We start from the raw sequence: 20,651 nt of genomic DNA, 5'->3' as shown, positions 1-20,651 counted from the left end.
GATCCGCGGCCGAAAATGCCTACCCCTAGATGTCGGATCTTGGCTTAATGAGCCACTTCACCTCCGTAACCTCTGCAACCTTACCCGGAGCCAACCTCCACACATGGCGTGACAAGGTTCCGGGCGTGGCAGCGGACTCTCCCTACCTCATGCACCAGATCCTCGCAATCTTCGCCTTCCACCAAGCAATCCTCGAACCATTGGGGTCCTCCTCCGCGCAAGCTCAGCAACAACAGCGTCAAGAGAAGCTATCTTTGGCACTGCAACACCAACACCATGCAATCTGCGGGGTCCAAGCCGAGATTTCGCACGTCACGTCTGGGAACTGTGATGCCCTCTTCGCTGCGTCGTCATTACTCTTCATTGGCGCCTTCGCCGCCTCGGGTCCGACGCTACACAGCCCCCTGCGTCGGCTGGAGGTTGATGATATCCTAGAGGTGTTTACTCTTATCCGTGGTGTCAGCGGCGTCTTAACCTCAGCTAGGGAGAATGTGCGGCAGGGCATATTGAAGGAATTTATGCAGTGCCATTGATACATTGGTGTCAACGAGCTGCTAGGACTGCTGCAAGGGAACATCTCGCGAATCGAAGGGTGTATCGAACCAGCAAAACGTGAGTCTCGAGGTCAAGAGCATTATTGACGAGGCAATCTCGGGCTTCCGAGATAGCATCGAACGGGCGTCATCCATCACTCCCGAGTTGAACGTTGCTGTATCTTGGCCCATGATTCTGCGTGACAACTTCATGGCCTTGCTTGTTATCAGGGACCCTACATCCTTAGTCGTCCTTGCGCACTACTGTACCGTTCTTCATGCCGCTGGATCACAATTTTTGTTCATGAAAGACTGGGGACGCCATCTCATTGCCGCAATATTTAGATCTCTTCCGCCAAACTGGCGCAATGAGATACGGTGGCCTGTAGACTATATTAACCCAGAGATGGCTAGTCAGAACGAAGATATCGCAATGGAGAGTGCTGGATGAGGTGGAGGATGTCGCAATTCCTTGGTCGTTCTTCGTTCTACCTCAAATTGATTTCTCTTTCCCCTGCAATACCATGGTCTTGCTAGCCCCATGCAAGGTACCTAGTCAAACAAATTGAACATTTTCCTTGCCTTGTCCTTCTTGCTCCGCTGGCTGCCTCAATCAAGACATGGTATGATTACAAATATCATAGTTGTATAATACCTAGGTAGTAAACAGAAGTTATCACAAAGCGAGGTAGCAAGTGGAAGACATGTATAGTAGAAAGTGGCTTGATTCCTCTAAGTGGAAGATCCGTATGAGGGTCATATCTATCCCATCGGGTGCTGATGGACAGCACTTTCGCCAAGGGCGGGGTAGAGCCAATAAGGGCTTGCAAATCTATTAAGTTAACCAATAGGGCTGCAGTACCCCTATTTCCTATAAATTCTGGGTGTGCCAGAGGTACCAGCAATCTTTGCTAATACATAACGGTACATTACAATCTAAGCAGCCCTTTCGAGTTGTCTGCCGTCGTTGCCGAGCGATGGCATTCCCAGATATCTCCTTTAAAGCCTTCCTATTACCACAATAGGTACAAGGTTAAGATACCTTTCTTGATCCCTTCCTATGCTGTTCCCATGGAATAGAGGTATTCCTTTTGTCTGTAGCCCGTCTAGCCCTAGGGCACTCCCTAGACAACGGTGCTGTATTCGTCCACTGGGCCCACTGCTCTACGAGGCTCTGCGGAACGTATTGGAGGAACAGTTCAAGCGGGCTTGCCGGCAGCCCCCGTATCTCTTGGGCCCGGGGCGGCACGTTGAAGGGTCGGAAGGAGCCCGGAGGACCATGCTGAGTTGCCGGAGGTTCGTGGGGCCGGACTGTAGCTGCGTCACAGCGCTCGGGCGTACAGTCTGTATTACAGGCAGCAGTAAGGTCTTCTGGGTGGACCTCAACTACTATACAGCTGCGTATAGAAGTAATAGAAACATTAGATGCAATAGAGGTATCAGAATCACCAGAAGACATCACAGTATCAATCAAAATGGTAATAATAGTGATAATAATAGGCAAAAGAGCATAGGGATGAGTGACGTATCGTCAAGTACCCCTTTAAATGCGGGGTAATAGTGGATACATAGTGGGTAATTCATGGTCTTGGCGAAAGTGCTGTCCATCAGCACCCGATGGGATATACCGTACAAGACAGGTAATCGGCTTGTGGAAAGCGGTATTGTACGGCAGTAACCGGCAGCGCCACGTGTGGCGCTGCGACAGAAGTAGCCAAGAAACGTAGAAATTGTGATGCGTAAGCTGGCGTGAATCGCCGTCTATGGATACAGACAGAGTATTCCGTTGCCAAGAACCAGTGTCATCCGAATCCGAAACACCACGCTGCTTAGGTACCTGGGGATGCTTCTGGGGCAGTGCCTTTCTGCGCATGACTTCGATTCCAGCCACACGGACAAGTCGAATTTCCCGAGAATAGAATGGCTTTTGACCGTCATGCTTGGAGTCCAATATTGTCACTCTCCACGATGCCATCTCTGCTGTAGTTCCATGAGGCTGTGCTGTTGAAGACAGCCATTTACTCTTCACGCAACACCTTGGCGCTCGTATTGACAATGTAAAGAGAAAGGGAATGAATGTTCATGACGTTGATATCCAGAAAAGAGGGCGCCTAATGTGTATAAAGCAAAAGAGTAGGTCTCGATCATTCTTAACATCCGCCATCACACCAGACAATTCTACTTCAAGACATCACAATTTAGCCATCCAGATTAAACTTCTTTCTACTTCATCATGTTGACAAAGCGCCTTGCCTACTGTCTTTCTCTGCTGCCGCTTCTCAGTGGACAGTCAGCAGCCGCCCCCGCGCCCCCTAAGTGCACCCTATCCACTACCGAGACGTGGGAAGTACCCAAGCCTTTGGGCGGCGGTCCCCGCCAAGAGCAAGCTGTTGTAGCTCTCGGCGACAACATCTACGTCCTCGCCGGCATCGAGCCTGACGCAAGCCAACCGACCGGAGTCTCCACAATCGACTCCGTGGAGGTGTACAACGTCCCCAAAGACGAGTGGTCCTTCGCCGCGCCACTCCCGATCCCCATGAACCACGCCAATGCCGCCGCGGCCAACGGCAAAGTTTACATCCTCGGCGAGCTCTCTGGCGGCGCTGAGTTTCGCGCGACTCCGAACTGCTACGAGTATGATCCAGCCACCAATGCGTGGACTGAGCTCCCGCCCATGCCCAATGGCGCGGAGAGAGGCAGCTCCATCCTTAGCGTCACTGGCAATAGGATTATTGTTGCCGGCGGAATCAGTCTGCTCGAGCTCGGAGAAGACGGGCTCCAGGAGACTGTCGATACTGTCTCATCTTACAACTTTATCACGAAGGAATGGGAGTCGTTGCCTAGTTTGCCTGAAGGCCGCGAGCACGCCGGAGGCGGCGTCATCGGGAACAACTTTTACCTTGTCGGAGGCCGGTTCCGCAGCCAGACGGCGGTCCGCGATACAGTCTACGTCCTCGATCTCAAGACGTTGAAGTGGAGCGAGCGCGCGCGCATGCCCACCCCGCGAGGCGGCGTCTCAGTAGCTGTTGTCCGGCAAAGAATTTACACCTTTGGAGGCGAAGGAAACCTGGATCCGGAGGCTGGTTTTGTGTTTAACGAGACGGAGGTGTATGACGCACGCACCGACTGCTTCAGCCGATGAATACGCCTCACCACGGCATGGCGGCTGTTGCATACAATGGGAGTGTGTACACGCCTGGTGGTGGCATTCGCGACTTTGGTATCGTTGATAATATGGAGGTTCTCCACCCTAACCTACTCAGCTGGTAAGGAAACCTAGGGCGGAGTTACCTCCCTGTCGCTTCTGGCCTTTTCTTTGAGACTAGCGGCTGGATACTTGGTTTTTCGAAACACCTTATTGAGGGAACTAGCTGTTTACTATCTTAGCTAGCTATCAATATTTTTTCTCACTGCTCAAACTCCGCCGGTTGTCCATAATGAGCGATGCCTGATGCTAAATGCCATCTAATGGTTGTCAAAGCACAGAGGGTGTGAGGCCCCTGCAGACAAGCTTTCTGACCAGGAGCAATCCGAACCCGAGATAACCTTAAAAGACCCCTGCAATCCGCTGGACTAAGTGCGGACTTTGACTTGAACAGCATTCGCATCGAGATGGGATGTAACGATATATGGATTGACATCAGGCGCTTGAGGCTTTGCTGGGCTTTATTGTTTGCATACGACATTCAAGTCATACTGCTTAATTTCTGTCAACTTGAACATTATATTCCTCTTCGATCAGCGAACATGGAAGCTTGGCAGTACAGCTCCATCAAAGAGACTGGAAAACTCCCTTTCTCTCAACGAAAAAGCAACCCCACCAGACGCATCCTCCCTCCCTCTTGATCATGTTCTCATCGAAGTCATCTCAGCGGGAATTAACCCCGTCGAATACAAGCTGCCCGAGATCCCAGTCTTTGGCAAATTCATGATCCAGTCCAACACGAGCCCCGGCTCAGACTTTTGCGGCCGAATCCGTTCCAAAAATGGCGCAGACGGATTCTCAGAGGGACAAATTGTCCTCGGAGCCCTAAGCATCGGCACCAAACTCCCGCAATTTGGTAGTCTCGGCCAACTCCTTATCGCTCCCTCCTCCAATATTGCACCACTTCCGATGGGCGTTAGCCCGACGATGCAGCAGCGATCGGAACGGCTGGGTTGACGGCATATCAGTCGCTTCCGAAAGAGTTGCTGAAACCAGGGTCGAAAGTCTTTATCAACGGCGGAAGCGGTGGCGTGGGTTCCTTCACTATTCAATTCGCAGAGGCCGCCGGGGCCTACGTGGTGGCGTCTTGTTCCACCGCAAAGGTCGATCTTTGCAAGCGTCTCGGGGCAGATGAAGTCATTGACTACCGAAAACTCAACGTTGTTACAGAACTCAAAAGGAAGGGGTGCGTTTTCGATATTGCTGTAGACAACGTCGGTAGCCCAGAGGCCCTGTACGAGTGCTGTTCGTATTTCCTCAAGTCTAAGGGGGTGTTTGTGCAGGTTGGCATGTCGAAGTCCATGGGGGGTATGCTGAGGAGGAGCTTGCTGCCAGGCTTTTTCGGCGGTGGAAAGAGAAAGTTCCACTCCGTGAGGGTTAAGCCCAGTCGAGAAGATCTTGAACAGATCGGCAAGTTGATAGTGGAGGGGAAGGCGCGTGTGTTGATTGATGAGAAGTTTGAGTGGCGAGATGCGCCAAAAGTGTATGCAAAGCTTAGGGAAAGACGGACTACGGGGAAGATCATCGTTCATGTTAGCAAAGCTTGTAAACAAAAGTTATTGTCCTTTCATGCTCAAGTACTATTCATTGGGCAACTATCAAAAGCTCACAGCCCAAATAATCTCGCAATTACACTGGAGCCGGGGAATTCAGAGAAATTTTTCGGCTAACTTACTTAGTTCGTTCTTTGGCAAAATGTCAACCCGTGCGGCATTTCTGAGACGTGGATTTTCCCATAACACACATGTTCGCCTCATTTAAAGGCATCGGCCGGATTCCCCGCTTCAGCCAGGGCGAACAAGTGAGGAACAGCCAATCAACACAACTAAGCACGGCTGCACGGTAGCAATAACTTGCCCTGGAAAGTAAATGTCAGGAATTTCGATTGAAGCAACGCAGTCTATATGATATCGATCCGCTAGGAACTACATGTAATTATCGCTCAGCCTAACTAGGAACTTGAAAACACTCCAATCCCCTCACCAACGCTTCTAAAGCTGCAATCTAGTAAAAGACCAAGTCCAAACAACAAACAAAAGCAAGGTGCTCTAGACGCATGGTGAAATGATTTCACTGGTACTCAATGCAGATAGCATCGCTCTTGATGTCCATAACTTCAGCAATGGTAATGTTCTCTGCAATGCCAGCCATCCACATGACGTGGTCGAGGGTAGTCTCGTTGCCATTGTCGTTGAAGTAGGGCAGGAAGGCGTCGACACCAAGGGAAGAAGGCTGCACGCCGGACCAGAAGAAGCCTTGGGCAACGTTGTTGCCGCCAATATCGGTCAGGCGGGACTCGTTCTGGGCCTGCCACTGCCACCAGAGGCGGTCGAGGTTGGTGTGGTGAAGGAAGAAGAGGGGATCACCGGGTGAGAGAGAAGGGTCATCCATCTGAATGATACGATTAGTGTCGTGAAGAGAAAGTAGCATACTGCGATAATGGAGTCGTTGCTTACAGTACCGCCAATGGCGTAGTGGCCACCGGTGTGAGGGGAAGCACCCAAGCAGTTGTTGAGGTTTACGTAGTCCTCGAGCGCCATACAAGCATCGATGATTTTCTGGGCGACCTGATCGTAGTCCTTTTGCTTGAAGTCACGGCTCAGGCAGACAGGGGCGACGCGGTTGAGCTCGGTGTCAAGGGTCAATCTGACGTTCGTGTAGGGTCCGTCGACGACGCAACCGTTCTCATCGAGCGAGGCGGAGCCGAAGCCGGCAGTGGCGCTAGCGTTTAGGATGCTCGCATTCTCCAAGGGAACGACTGCCTGCTCAGCCTGCTCGTCCCAGTACCTGGTCATCTTGTTAGTGACAAATCGTATTTGAGATTGATACATATGCGTCAAGCCCTGCATACTGCCGGGCAAGAGAGACAAGTTGATCTGCAATGGATTACTTACGGCATGGGACCGGTGTATCCGCAGTCATCGCGAAGGAGATTCTCCTGGACGGTCATGTACCAACGGTGCCAAGGGAAGAAAGCGCCCTAAACAACGACCTCTCGATTAGCCATCATCTTCGATATTGCACTTGTCCATTCACTCGACTTATGATTATTGTGAAGACTTACAACAGAGTGGACGAACTGAGCCTGAGAGACGTGGGCAGCCTGGAGTTCCTCCCAGCGAGTAGTGGAGCCAGCGTAGCCCGTCTTGGCGGGAGCTTGAGCAGGGTCCATCAAGCAGAGGGTCGCGCTAATGTACGATGTCTTTTCATCGTCAGTCAGGGCCGACCTGTTGGTTTCGTGTTAGCCAATTTCATTATTATGGCTGCGGTCACTAAAATGAAGAGGGCAAAACCGACCAAGATTTGCGGACGGAAGGGTTGGTGCAGGCTGCCAGGACTCCCTGAGAAGCAGCGAGGACGGTGATTGCGGTGGACAAGAGGGAAGGCATTGTTGCTAATGGTTGATTATCTTCCAACTTTGAAGAGGTAAAAGAATGACTCTAATGAATGACTTATGGTAAAAGAATGAGTGAAGCTTGTTGGTGATTGTAGTAAAGACTGTGTGCTTGCCCCGAAAGAAAGTCTCTAGTTTTTGGGACAGATCAACATCTATTTATCTAAGTCAGACTTTGGTGAACAAACATCCTCAAGGCATTTCGTTGACCTTGATTATTTCTGCCTGTCCAAAAATAAGATACCTGGCAGTCAATCTGCAAGAGTTCGAGTTTTCTGTGGTTGCGTACCTGCGCATGGCGCAATAAGCCAAGTCAGTTAAGACCGACCGAGCCCCCCTGTTGCATAGGTTATCCATAACCCCCACCGAGGCACGTCTTCCTACCCGCACTTCAGCTGCATCTCACATGGGGATAGAGATAAGGTCTCCCGGAGAGGTTATTCCATCATTCAGAATGCTACATCGCACGAATCGCTTTCATGATCTGTAGTCTAGGATGTGTAGTCCGGTGCTGAGAGTAGACTAGTGCGGCTCGTGTCTAGATCGATATGACAAGCAAAAGCTCGCGGGCCCGATGTTCTTGGTGAATTCGACATGTAGTTGTGGGTTCAGGGAAAGTGTGAATTGCTCCTTCACTCTAGCAAGTTGACACGAATCAGCATATAGAGTAATAGCTCATGGAAATCGGGATCTCAATTGTGGTCTAATCAACTATGGCAAAGAGGAAAAGGGAAGCCCTCGAGGGAGCCCCTTTTGTATGCCCATACCCCTATCAACTCCTTATCTCTATCCCTGAGGGATCCACTGCTATACCTCTTTCGTAACACACCCCCTTGGCGGCGCCCAAGGGGCACTACCGATACACACACCAACCCATCGTCGCCTTCTACTTCGTCGTCTACTTCGTCAAAATGAAGCTATTCCTAACTATTAACTACATTAATCAGCACGTAGTATCTAGCCTCTAGTTAGCCCTCTATCTCTATTATAAAATAATCGCCGCCCAGGAATCGCCCACAGCATGCCCCTAACCAGCCTCGAGTCGAGCAAGCCGTCACTTCCACCACTTTACATCCCCCAACTAGAGGTCATACACACACCGCGATCAAGCCGTGATATGCCCATCGCCGGCCTCGATCTTCTTCTCCTTCAGTCACCCCTTCTACTTAAGCCACTCACAGAGGTCCTTCCATTTATCCTCATCGAGCTCAGCCAGAAGCTTCTCCTTGTCTGCCTCGGGCAGATATACGTCCCGCTACTCACACTTACCCGTAAGGGCCTTCTCTAGGCGATAGCATCTAGTAGGGTCCCAGAAGTGCCTTTTCTTATAAGGGCAGTCCTCATACTCCTTATCATCTCGAGGCTTACTACCGCCACCACTATCCTTCTTCCGTAGAGGGTAGCCATCAGAGCGGCCCGCAAAGGTCGAATATACTCCGGTGCTCCCTCCAGCCACCCCCGAGCTCGAGCCCACGTCGCTCGAGCTCACGGCAGACCCGACCTCGTATACTAATGTCGAAAATATTATACCGTACGCCTCGATAGAGCGGGTAGTATCCCCGTCTACGAGAGCATTAAGGTAATCCTCCAACTACCTCCTACCCCATTGTGGGGATAGTCTGACCGTAATAGTACGTAAAAAGTCCAGTACTACGAGCGATCCCTTAAACTCAAGGATCTTGTACGCCTGGCCATGTAGGAAGCACTCGTGCCACTCGTGATACCACGTACTTAACATCGTACTAAGCAGCTTAGCCCTAGCAAGGACCTCTCTATATGCCTAGCGTATAGCGCTAATAGTACTAGCCTCGCTAGGCGCCATCCTCTTCTTTAAGATCCAAATTATAGCCTACAGAATAATGGCACTATCGTTATTAATACTCGAGCCCGCGGCCAGTTCAGACTGAACTGCAAGCAGCAAGCCGTCTACTACGGTCGAATCCACCTACTTCCATACCTTCTGATATCCACTACGGAGCTCAGAGCGATCCATAGCCATATACCCATGCTCCTATTACCTCGTATTGTATATATCTATTACACCCTCCTCTATAACCGGTAGTAGCTATTATGGTTCGGGATCCTCCTTAGCTACTACTTAAGCAGTAATAGCCTACCCTTATATACGCTGTCGGGCTACCTATGCGGTATGCTCGGCCTCGTAGCGCCGCTGAAGCTGGCGTTCGCGCTTCAGAACCGTCTCGTCGAATGTGGGCAGGCGCTTGGATAACTTGGAAAGATCATCGGCATCTTTAGCGTCTAGATTGACGTACTACTAGACACTATATTACAGTACCTGAAAGCACAGCTGAAGGAAATACTACGGCCAGTCACCTTATTCCGCAAGGCGTATACCCATCGTGGTAGGCGCCTTCGTCTTCTCCTCCATCTTCATAACAAGAACGCACAGGATCTATACGCTAATAATCGCGGGTTAGGGCTTAAGTAGAAACCTCAAAAAGAGCTGGGCTCATAATTGTCACGAATCAGCATATAGAGTAGCTCATGGAAATCGGGATCTCAACTGTGGTCTAATCAACTATGGCAAAGAGGAAAAGGGAAGCCCTCGAGGGAGCCCCTTTTGTATGCCCATACCCCTATCTACTCCTTATCTCTACCCCTGAGGGATCCACTTCTACACCTCTTTCGTGACACAAGTTTACTTGCTTTACACATTGGGAACTTCATGCAGTCTTAGACGAGCTGGTGGTTGGTCAACGCGTCGCAATAGCCATGAGAAGTCAACGAAACCGCGGCTAACATCCGGGGGACATTGTGAAGAAGAAGAATGTACTCCGCCACCGTGGCGGAGATTGCGTTCTCGGAGTGGGTTCGAGATGTTGTGGCAACTTGTAGCATTTGCTGCACTTCTTCCACTCGTCAAGTCTCTGTTATGATAAATGCCTTACCCCTGACCACCTTGATCTACTATCCACGGTCAACTTTGTAATCCCTCCGATCTCTACTGTCTAAGCAAGAAGAGCGAGTCATATCTTTCTCCATCTTGACTCTTGGCGTTAAGCTTTTCTTCGCGGAGGCGGTGCCTGAGATCCTCTCTCCCGCACCACAGGCGCTTTCAGCACGACGGGGACTTCAAATGTAACTGCGGACGGAAATTATCACCTACCCATCCAGTATACTGCGCGAAGAACCGCCGTACGGCGGCGCTATGGCCGATTGCCGGGACTAAAAAGGATCCGGGCCCCTTACCGCCCCCGAAGGGCCAGGCCGAAGCCTACTAGTACGCCTTGATTGGACATCCGGGCGCCTTTGAGAAGTTCGAGCGCTTGACGCGGTACTTCGAAACGCACTCCCTGTGAGGGGATAGCGAGCCCGAGATACCACGCCTTACACTTTATCATATACCTACCGATACCTCTTAGGCCATAGCCCTATCTCTACACTCCCTCTCCCTCCTTTATTTTTCCCGATCTACTCGAGATAATACTAGAAAACAGAAAAATGCACTCGTGGGTAGTTACGCCCGCAAGGGCCGGCCTTTTCGTTATAGCCCGTCGTCTGTGGACGATGTAGGGCTACTCAAGGCCCATTCGCTTCTGCCGAGTTAGGAAACCCCTGTTGCCGTGCTTTTTAGAACTGAACGGACCCTAGGGATTAGCTAATAATATCCACTGCTCTAGGCACGAGAAGAAAAGTGTATATTACAGATTGTCTGACTTGTCGTACGCTGTTTAGATAGCGGCACGGCACATCATATGCCCAAAGGGCGCTCTGGTTGATCGGTCTTAGTTAGTTAGATAGCTAGGCTCCTGTCCCTGATGATGTTAAATACTACTACTACTACTACTACTACTACTACTATAAGTAGGCGATAATTTCCGCCCGCAGTTACATTTGAAGTCTCCGTCGTGCTAAAAGCGCCTATAGTAGGCGTGGAAATAGCCATAGCCAGAACGAGCAGCGAGGAGGTAGTATAAAAGAGGACGCCATAGGTCTAATTCCGGAGGGCAACGGAGGGCAGCATCAGTTTTTTTATAGCCTGGTTTGGGCTTTTACTTCGAAGTATACCACCATCGTGAATAGTGGCCACGGGCTCTAGCGCGGGCTATCTTCGCTATCCCAGCATATGATGCTAGCGGTAGAGGGTCAGGCAGTAGGAGAGCGGCTCCTTCTTTGGCGAGCTTATCAGCTAATTCGTTTCCAGGGATCCCGGTATGTCCGGGCGACCAGTGGCATTTTATATCCTTTGCCCGCTGGGCGTCGAGTATCTCAAGCATAGCAGCCTGCGAGCTGGCGGGAGATCGTCCGAAACCCGAGATGAAGTTGAGAACGCCATTATTATCGAGGCAAAGATAGATTATAGTAGGGGAGGTGGCAGCTAGGTTCAGTACTCGCCGTAGGCCCAGACGGGCCCCCTCAGCCTCGGCATCGAAGACTTCAGTGTATTCGCCGAGGCGGCCGCGGCCTTCCGCGATGGCCTTAGGCCCACGGTATATCACATATCCGTAGCCCACAGCGCCTTCAAACAGCATAGACCCGTCGGAGTAGATCACTAGGTCGGATCGCGGGGGCGCTTTTATTATCTACAGAAATGCAGCAGCGGCTTCTTCTTTGGTGTCTCGCTGGGGTGCGGGGGGATTCGGGAGGACTAGAGCCGGCCGAGGGCATAGGGGTAGTAACGCGTAGGTTCGCTAGAGACGTATGTCTCGTCCAAAGCGTCCAGGGGTGCGTTCCTCCAGCCTAGGTACCAGCGGGTGTTAGGGGTCAAGTCGACATAGCCTCGCGGCAAAGCGTAGTCTGGCCCCTTCCAGCGCGGTGACCGCAGCGGGAAGACCTGACTCCTTGAGCAGGATGTCAGTAGGCGTAGTACGCCAGACCGGGAGCACGGCCCAGGCAGCAGCGATAATGGTCTTATTAATGGTAATAAAGTAACCCTTCTGGCCAGTGTTCACGGAGGGGTTACGGAGGGTGGCGCACATCCTCGAGAGTTGCGGGAGCGCAGCCGGCTTAGTACGGCCCGAGAACCATACTTCAGATCCATACAGGACTGACGGCAGCACTTTCCGCACGCATCACCCGCGTGAGACACCCACTGTTAGTGTCTTGTCAGGGCCTACACCCACCCACTAACACCACTTCCTGCACCCAAGTTACGAATTATCGCCCACGATGGCCTCACAGCTAGACGCGGGCGCGCCGCCCGCGAGGCCTCAGGGAGGCCTCGCAAGCTCTCAGCATGCCGACAGCTCGCTACCGGACCCCCTTTTGACCTTATCGCGCCCGTACGCGCTGCCGCCGCGCCCATTAGCGCCGCTCCTATCCCGTCTTCGTACATCACAGGGAAGCGAAATACCCTCTACCGCCGCCGCGGCGCTTCAACGTACTAATACGGCCTAATCTAAGTATAATATAGTATACCGCCTCCTTAATAATATCCTAGATAACCTTGTTTCCTCCTATAACGACGAACTAAAGCTATATAACTATACGGTCTATTATCTAGAGCTTTACCTTCTTGTTACGACCCAACATGAGACCAGGGCGTGCCCCGCTGACGCCTAGCGGCCACGGCGCATCATATATGCAGGACGGGACGATGATGATGATGATGATGATGATGATGTATTTAACGTCTGGTAACAAAAGGACGTGCCGGGCGCTATGCCGACATGGTCTATACTAATCTAAACTATGTTACAGGCTACCGTCTTCACCTAACGTTCCTGTTCAATGACTCGGGCAAATTTCGGAAAAGAAATTGGTCTCCTCTATCCATTCGCATAGAAGAGAGGCTCCCTTAGCAGAACCTAACAAGAAATCAATACTTGCTTTGGCCATACGTTGGCGGAGGTAGCGCGGTGTAGCCTTGCGTCCACGCTTGCAGAAGTAGAAATGGACTGGTGTCTTGGGTTTCCCACAGCTGCAGTTGAGCAACGCATCTTGATGAGCGAATCTCTCGTGGTATGCTGCAAAGTCTCCATGATGGGATCTTGCTACGTATAGCCTTCCTAGTAAGTGCCGAGGGAGGCGGAGTTCGGGCGGCTTGGGGTGAAGAATTATCTCGAGGTCGGCATATTACCGAGGGCATTGGGACAGCCATTTTCTGGCAAAGGCTTGGAAGGCAGCTGCTTTAGCTTGCCTTTCTAGGTGCGCTAATGAGGGCTGTGGTTGTGATTTTGGGATTAGTTTGCAGGCTTCCTTGGCTAGAGCATCCGCTTCTTCATTTCCTAGTACTCCCGTGTGCCCAGGGCACCACCAAACATAAACCCTGCCGGGGGTTGTCCAGCTCTCTCTTTGTCTCCGAGTCCAGGAGGAAGAGAGCCTATTGAAGGCCCTAAATCTAGCCTGGCTGCTTCCTATGCTCTGGGAGTATAGTCTAGCCGCGACTGCGAGGTTGTCGAGGCAGATGTGGACGTTATCTGCCATACGAGCCGTAGGAGCCCGGGTGGCTTCCATCAGGCCGTGATACGCAGCATATGCCTCCGCGTCATACACCTCAGTTTGGGAGCCGAGTAGTTCGGATCCGCGGAAGATCTGCCGTGTAGCTTGGTACCCTACCCAGCCTGCTCCGGCGGAGGTGCTGCTGCCGTCCGACATCTGGGACCCGTCAGTGTGGACAACAATGTCCCGCTTGGAGAAAGTTGCCATCCTGCCTGCAAAGGAGAGGGCCTGTTCTTCTTTGGTCTTATTAGGTTCGTAGCCGACCCTGGCGAGGGCTGTCTGCCAGTCCGCTAGTTGCTCCCAAGGGGGGAGTTCTAACGGATCGATGTATTCGGTATTTTTGCTTACGAGGCTTGCCATTCGTCGTAGCCGTGAGTCTGGTCCTGATTTGTCCCTGAGTCTCGTTCGGAGAGGGTGTCGCTCGTCCAGACGATGGATTCTGGTGGACGCTGTGTGGAGCTTCGCATCCAGTATCACCTCTGCTGGGGGTAGAGCCGCCTCGCGCTGTAGGATCGGTACAGGCGTAGTTCTGTATACGGGGACCATCGCTCTAATGGCTTTGGTTTGCGTCGCGCCCAGTTGGTGTAGTAGACTACTAACGCCGTTTAAGATAGTACGTCCATTCTTTATCCGGCTCTTGCCGGGCCACCATACTTCAGATATATAGTACTGAGTAGGTAATACACAAGAGGTAATCGCTCGACGAAGTAAGTACGCAGGCGCGCCCCAGATAGTGTTCCCTAGTCCCCGTAGTCTATTAACTACTTAGCATGCTTTTGCGGAGAGGTTTCTTACGTAACTCTTGAATATAAGTTTACGGTCGAAGTAAACGCCGAGCCAGCGTAGAGAAGAGCCTTCTTTAATAGCCTAAACTATATAATGCCTCCCATCCGGTAAACCTACTGTGATTAATAAGTTTCCGTCTTTTCGTCTCTTAGTAAAGTAGATCAGTTCGGACTTATCGAGGTCAAAAGTGATTCCTTCCGTCGCGGCCTATCCTAAGGTTTCTTTCTATTCCTTAGTTAGAATGTCATAGTTGTTCTTTAGTGATGTTGAGCTTGCTAAGATAGCGACGTTATCGGCGTAGCCGAAACGAGATCGCTTCCTTCTTAAGCGAGCTATACCTAGCTTAAAAAGAGGTTCAATATAGAGCATGAACAGAATGGGAGACACGGGTAAGCCTTGTGGTAGTCCGTATTCGAGACCGAAGACGTCTCCTACCTCCCCATCAAGTCTTATTCTAGCTCTCCTTCCGGTAACAAAGCTTGAGACCTAGCGTACGAGGTTCTCCGGCTATCCTTGTTCGCAGAGGCGTCGGACCAGTCGTCCTGGGAGCACGGCGTCGAAAGCCCCTTTTATATCGAGCGTAAGCATAGAGGTAACCAGGCCTCTTTGCCAGGCGCACTCGATGTCGTGGATAGCCGCTGCGATAAGGTCGCTATAAGAGCGAAGAGGGAGTGCTCCAAACTGTTGATCGTACAGAACACGATGTTTAACTACGATCTAGGTAAGTCGTCTAGCGATGAGTCTCTCTAAGCCTTTTCCGAGGACGGCCAAGAGCGCAATTGGCCTATAGGAGCGCGGGAGTGTCTTGTCTCTTTTTCCCGGTTTTGCTAGGATCACGAGAGTTGCTTCTTTAAAATAAGTAGGATGCTAACCCTCGCGTATATACCCGCTATAAAGTGAGAGGACAATATCCTCGATAACTGGCCATGCTATTTTCAAAGTAGTCGTAGTGATTCCGTCGGTCCCAGGAGTCGTGTTTCCCGCGGTGAGAACCGAAGACCGTACCTCGTCCTTCGTAACCTGTGGGAAAGGAAGCGTAGCTTGCCTTTGTAAGACTGGGCTTTCTGTTGGTATGTCCTCGGAGATTGCAGCGTTTCTAAGGAGGACGCGGGTAAATAAGTCGCGCTTCTCTTTTGGTTGTGAGACAAGCGTGTCTTGGTTGTCTACATCTCGGAGTGGCGGGGTCTGAAAGGATCCTGTGGCTTTGTGCCAACCGACCATTTCAAATATGTCTTTGCTTGAGGAGGCTGAGGAGATCTTATCTTTCCAAAAGGCATCCTTGGAGCGTTTAAACTCGTAGAGGAAGTCCTGTTTTAGAGCTTCGACCTCCTCTTCTTCCCATTGGCAGTTCACTCCGGCTGCGCGGAGTCTTGCTAACATCGCTCGCTTACTCGCATAGGCTCGGTGTTTACGTATGCAGCTCTCGCTCCAGTATGGTCTCCCTGTACCTTTCCCGAGCGTGCGCTTTGTGGAAGCCGTGAGTGCTTTAATAAGACAGTCCGTAAGCTGTTGTGCTAGGAGATCTAAAGACTGTGGGTCTTGGATGTTGCTTGCAGTGCGGCGCATGGGTTGTAAGTTGCGTTGAATGATGCCGAGGAAAAGCTCCTCGTCCATCGTGTCGAGCCGAAACCTTCCCGGGGTCTGGCTGGGTGAATCGATCAGGGCCAAGGGGACCCGGGTAATGCAGGACGGGACGGAACATTGGGGAAACCCCAGGAACGGAAGAACTATGGTACAAGTCACGTGATGATAAGAGATATGATAAGGGATAAGGATATGTTGGATATGCGACATATCCAACCGAGTCAAGGATATGTTGGATATTCGGCATATCCAACCGAGTCAAGGATATGTTGGATATTCGGCATATCCAATATATCCAGACAAAGTGGACTGTTCAGCACTGTTCAGTTAGGATCGGACTTGTATATAAGGATCGACTCGAGCTGGGCTCTAGGACAGACTTTCCATAGCTTCTTCAGCAATTAACTTCGTATCAGGATTAACATCCGCTTTCAGCTACTACCTTGACAAGACTACGACTGATCACCGAAGCCTTACCCACCCTTACGATTGACAGACATAGTTTCCTTGAAACTATTCCACGACTACGATTACTGTTACCAGTTCCGCAGCCTCAACTTCTGCAAACTACCCCTACGACTAGCTGGCCGTAACATAAAGCTAGACTCTAATAAGCCTAAGAGCCTAGGCTAGCTATACCGCCGCCTATCCTAGAGGAGCAGAAGGCCTTTCTAATTATAATTAGGAAGGTAAAACGTACCTATTAGGCTGCTAGGATTGAGGAGGCTAGGTCTAACTAGGATGGATGGGTGGTTGGTTGGTTGAGCTGGGGAGGAGGGAGGGTAGCCTGAAACATACTAATGCAAGCCACTAATGTAGCGTACACTGTCCAACTGTTAACTGTAAATATCTTCCTGGTAACAGATACTAACACGCTGGAGCCCGTGAGTTGAGATCCTGTACCAACTCACCCTGTTCACCTTGCTCGCGCTCCTCATGCAACCTTAAGGCGGCGGGTGATCTGGCCGCACCTGAGCGACGTAGTGGCATTGTGCTCGACCTAACCCCTCCGCCACTCAGGTACGCTCTGTTTCTTAGGCGCGATCACTGAAGATGTAACCCCACCAATGTGGCCATCCAAATCCCATTCTACCTCATGTAGAGCATGAGTATTAGGTATGCTCGACGTAGTCTGTCCAGTTTCCATCCGAAAAGCTTGTGTTAGTTCGAGTTGATCTACAACTGGTTGAAAGCTTGACACAGGCTCAGGATGGATTAAGGCAGACAGCCGCTCTTGAATCCCATCCTTCGAGGATGGAAAAGTCAACCCCTGTCAATAACTTCAAAGGAGCATGCACGCGCCGCTCCGAGGCCCCATCAGACGTTACGAAAGTGCTTTTCGGACCACATTTCATCATCACTCGCGCGCCCTTCATGTCAACCCACCGGCTCTAGAACCCGTTAGAACAGCCAAGAAGAAAAGGCATCACGACAACTCATCAGTCTTATAGAGCATTCACAGGCGCTCATTCAAGACTTGGATCTATATCAACCAATCTCATTTTCGGATCATCCTCGGCACAGGAAGGGCTCATACACAGACACAGACACAACGATGGCATCAACAGCAGCCAGGACATACCTGGCCTTCCAGCACAACGCAAAACTCACCACCCTAAAGACTATCGTCACCGCGATCCGCCCCTTTGCAGACCTCGAAGAAGCTAACCGCGGTCTCTTCAAAGATGGAAGCGACCAAGACCATGTCGTGGTTACGGAGCAAACAATCTTCCACCCCCAAGGCGGCGGCCAGCCCTCCGACATCGGCTTCATGACCGCCGCAGGCTCCTCCTTCGCTGTCAACTCTGTCCGCATGGACGCCGTATGCGACGGCCAGGTACTGCACTTTGGACGCTTCAATGGAAGTGCGCTTTTCAAAGAGGGCGACGAGGTAGACCAAGCCATCGACGCCGAAAAGAGGCTGCTGTACTCCCGCCTCCACACAGCAGGCCACGTCCTCGGCGCAGCGGTACGGCACCTCCTCGAAAAGGAAGTCGAGGGCTTTGACGAGCTCAAGGCCTCGCATTTCCCCGACTCTGCATCGTGCGAATTTCAGGGGCTCATTGATGGAAAATGGAAGGAGCCGATCCAGGGCAAAGTTGACGAGTTCCTGGCGGCCAAGATGCCGGTCAAGGTCGACTTCTGGGATGAGGACGAGTTCCGGGCGCGCGGGCTCGAGAGGCTGATTCCCGACCGGAGTCTTCCGCCGCCCGGGGAGAAGTTCCGCGTTGTGGAGATTGTGGGCGCCGAGGTGTACCCTTGCGGCGGTACGCATGTTGACACGACGGATTTGTGTGGAGAGACTGTTGTGAAGAAGATTTCAAGGAGTAAGGGGAAGTCAAAGGTCAGCTACGCCGTGAAATAAGGGGGCTCGGCGGTTGGTGACGACATGGTTACATGAATGATAAACGGTAGAAGGTGCATGGTGATTCTAGAACGAGACCATAATCCTCTCGGCAGAAAACCTCGAGGTCCAATGTGAACCACAACTTAGATCATACACAACTCTTGATTCTTAGAATTACATCTATTCGGAGTTGGCTATGTAGACTCAAATCGTGTTAAGAATATGTTTGACCATGGCGATCGCCTTCTCCTCTTCTAACCGCCGAGCAACTAATTGCAGGCTGATAGGCATGCCATGTACCGCTTCGGGATCATCTAAATAGAAAATGATTAGTCTCCTTGTTCTTGACTGGTACTTCGATAGGAACGACTTACACTCGGCATGGATGGCCTCACAATCTGAGCTCAGTGGCTTTTCTGTAGAGTCGAGAGGCGTGTCCAAGCTTTGATCTGCTGTCAAGCCAGTCGGGAAGGAGACGCAGGAGTAGTCAAGGACATTGTAGACACCCGTGTATCCAACTGAAAGTTTGTGCGTTAGAACGATGATTTACGGCAGAAACGCAGTCAGAATCTTGAAACTCACCATGCTTGAAAGCACCACTCTTCACACTCGCAAATGGCGTCGTAGGGCACAGAATCGCATCGATCCCAGCCGCGGTCCAGCGATCGAGGTACCGCTTCTGGAACGCTGTGCGCTCAATGTGAAGCTGCCACATATCATACGTCCCAAGCTCCTTCGCAGTCCCGTACGCCGCCATCTCAGGCCTGAGTGGCTCTCCCGTCTTCTCAAGCTCCTTTTGGATAGAGATACCGCCGTCAGCGACAAACATGCGCTCGATCAAAGTCAGTCCCTGCCTGTGATCAATGGGCTCCCAGTCGACAATCTCGATATCGTTACCAGCGGCCTTCAATTTCTCGACAGTCGCCTTAAGTGCGCGGGCTACGGGTGGCGTGGGTCTGACCATGCCGTCGTTCCACATGACTGCGATCTTCAGCTTGGAAGGGAGTTGCTCTTCGCGCCACGGGATGGGTACACAGCGCGGGTCGTAAAGCCAGGTCTTTTGGTTGACGACGGTTTTACTGTAGAGTTCGAGATCGGTGATGGTCCGGGTCATGGGTCCGTTGACGGACTGGACGGCTTCCTGGCCGCCCATGCCGGAGCGGCAGCCTAAGGTGGGGAAGCGGCCGAAGGATGGTCGGAGGGTGAAGATGCCGGTGCACGCGGCGGGAATGCGGAGAGAACCACCTACACGAATGAGAGAATCAGCGGCCGACCTTCGTCCAAGTTCAAGTCAGAGAAGGACTGATCAAGACTCACCAATATCCGTTCCGATACCAAGCGGACTGCCCTTGAATGTAATAAGCGCAGACTCGCCGCCGGAGCTCCCACCGCTAGTAAGATTCCTGTTCCTAGGGTTCACTGTCCGGCCAAAGACGTTGTTGACCGATTCCGCAATCATCATCGCCGTCGGCACGTTCGTCTTGACGTAAAAGACGGCGCCGGCCTCCTCCAGCAACGTCGCGAGCGCAGCGTCGTACTCGGAGGGGTTGCCAATGTGAGAAACAAAGCCTACGGTGGCGTCGAGTCCCTTGAGATTGAAGTTGTCCTTGAGGGAGATGGGCAGGCCGTGGAAGGGGCCGATGGGCTTTCCTGTGCGCTCGAGATGTTCATCTCTGGCTTTTGCCGTTGCGAGTGCGCGGTCGAAACATGTTTCTGAAAGGCAGTTTGTCTAGATTTCCCCTGTGAGTGAAGAGCTCACCAGCAAGTGAAGGGAGTGGAGGAGAGGGGAGGGGTACTCACCAACTGATGAGCGGCGACAGCCCTCTTGCAGAATGCCTTCGTTACTTCTAGCGACTTCAGCTCTCCTGATGCGAGCTTGGGGATCAGGTCGGCGGCATCGCTGTTCGTGATGGCGAGCTCTGTCTCGGTGAACCAGCCCGAAGTCTCGGGCCACGATGTGACGTCGTCTTGGGAGTCTGGGGGCAGGAGGTTCTTGGGAACCAGCCATTCTGAGGGGAGAGATGCCGCGAGGGACTCTCGTTTCTTGGCGGCCGCCAGCTCCCACGTCTCAGTCTTAATGCTACCCATGGTGAAGTACCTGTTTGCTGAGAGATTTGACTTGGATGTTGCGTACGAGGTTGTCTCTAGAGTTCGCGTACGATAAGATAACGAAGTGGTCAGGGAAAACGATAGCCTCTTCAGGTTGAGTCTAGACACCCGGCTCCGAATCTGTTAAATAAACCAGCCACGGCTACTGGTGGCCTAAGTATTAACTACATTGGTAGTCTAGGAGCAATTGGCGCGAACAATCCGCCCCGCGCTGCACCGGTCATCGGTGATTTGCTTCGGGTCGCATCGCCCGAGATCTTAGTTGAGGAGACCAAGGAGGGACGTGTTACA

At 51.8% G+C, this 20,651-nt stretch overlaps 6 protein-coding genes across 6 annotated transcripts; 3 read left to right on the top strand and 3 right to left on the bottom strand.

Annotated features, from left to right (window-relative positions):
* BDP81DRAFT_375756 (uncharacterized protein) lies at window positions 1–1,181 on the top strand. Its single transcript, XM_060586726.1, has 2 exons — window positions 1–491; window positions 559–1,181. Exons 1-2 carry the CDS (start codon window positions 30–32, stop codon window positions 982–984), a joined length of 888 nt encoding a protein of 295 aa, XP_060444921.1. The 5' UTR covers window positions 1–29; the 3' UTR covers window positions 985–1,181.
* Window positions 1,182–2,365: 1,184 nt separating this feature from the next.
* BDP81DRAFT_472167 (uncharacterized protein) lies at window positions 2,366–5,408 on the top strand (the record flags this gene model as incomplete). The annotated part of the gene is made up of 5 exons (XM_060594603.1): window positions 2,366–3,639; window positions 3,669–3,799; window positions 4,133–4,223; window positions 4,276–4,690; window positions 4,744–5,408. The coding sequence occupies exons 1-5, from the start codon at window positions 2,767–2,769 to the stop codon at window positions 5,406–5,408; spliced, it is 2,175 nt and encodes a 724-aa protein (XP_060444920.1). The 5' UTR covers window positions 2,366–2,766.
* A 201-nt stretch (window positions 5,409–5,609) lies between these two features.
* BDP81DRAFT_375753 (uncharacterized protein) lies at window positions 5,610–7,127 on the bottom strand (the record flags this gene model as incomplete). The annotated part of the gene is made up of 5 exons (XM_060586725.1): window positions 5,610–6,129; window positions 6,195–6,525; window positions 6,633–6,718; window positions 6,803–6,965; window positions 7,036–7,127. The coding sequence occupies 5 exons, from the start codon at window positions 7,125–7,127 to the stop codon at window positions 5,809–5,811; spliced, it is 993 nt and encodes a 330-aa protein (XP_060444919.1). The 3' UTR covers window positions 5,610–5,808.
* A 903-nt stretch (window positions 7,128–8,030) lies between these two features.
* Window positions 8,031–9,139, bottom strand: BDP81DRAFT_450211 (uncharacterized protein; the record flags this gene model as incomplete). The annotated part of the gene is made up of 5 exons (XM_060592498.1): window positions 8,031–8,059; window positions 8,312–8,362; window positions 8,402–8,695; window positions 8,864–8,904; window positions 9,090–9,139. 5 exons carry the CDS (start codon window positions 9,137–9,139, stop codon window positions 8,031–8,033), a joined length of 465 nt encoding a protein of 154 aa, XP_060444918.1.
* Window positions 9,140–17,379: 8,240 nt separating this feature from the next.
* Window positions 17,380–18,362, top strand: BDP81DRAFT_36395 (putative alanyl-tRNA synthetase). The gene has a single exon (XM_060586479.1). It carries the CDS (start codon window positions 17,460–17,462, stop codon window positions 18,267–18,269), a length of 810 nt encoding a protein of 269 aa, XP_060444917.1. The 5' UTR covers window positions 17,380–17,459; the 3' UTR covers window positions 18,270–18,362.
* Window positions 18,363–18,455: 93 nt separating this feature from the next.
* On the bottom strand, window positions 18,456–20,339 carry BDP81DRAFT_461603 (amidase; the record flags this gene model as incomplete). Its single annotated transcript, XM_060593798.1, has 5 exons — window positions 18,456–18,565; window positions 18,626–18,769; window positions 18,834–19,496; window positions 19,569–19,980; window positions 20,052–20,339. 5 exons carry the CDS (start codon window positions 20,337–20,339, stop codon window positions 18,456–18,458), a joined length of 1,617 nt encoding a protein of 538 aa, XP_060444916.1.
* Window positions 20,340–20,651: the final 312 nt, after the last annotated feature.

Source organism: Colletotrichum phormii (assembly GCF_030913505.1).
Source record: "Colletotrichum phormii strain CBS 102054 chromosome Unknown BDP81scaffold_11, whole genome shotgun sequence".
Taxonomy (NCBI): Eukaryota; Fungi; Ascomycota; class Sordariomycetes; order Glomerellales; family Glomerellaceae; genus Colletotrichum; species Colletotrichum phormii.
The sequence above is the reverse complement of the archived record's forward strand: the minus strand, read 5'-3'. Positions and strand labels throughout refer to the sequence as shown.

What these genes read in the sequence shown, in the direction of transcription:
- BDP81DRAFT_375756 (XM_060586726.1), top strand. Translation starts at nt 30, where the DNA reads ATGTCGGATCTTGGCTTAATGAGCCACTTCACCTCCGTAACCTCTGCA. An exon ending in TAACCTCAGCTAGGGAGAAT is followed by an intron (nt 492 to 558) that starts GTGCGGCAGGGC and finishes ACGAGCTGCTAG; the next exon opens with GACTGCTGCAAGGGAACATC.
- BDP81DRAFT_36395 (XM_060586479.1), top strand. Translation starts at nt 17,460, where the DNA reads ATGGCATCAACAGCAGCCAGGACATACCTGGCCTTCCAGCACAACGCA.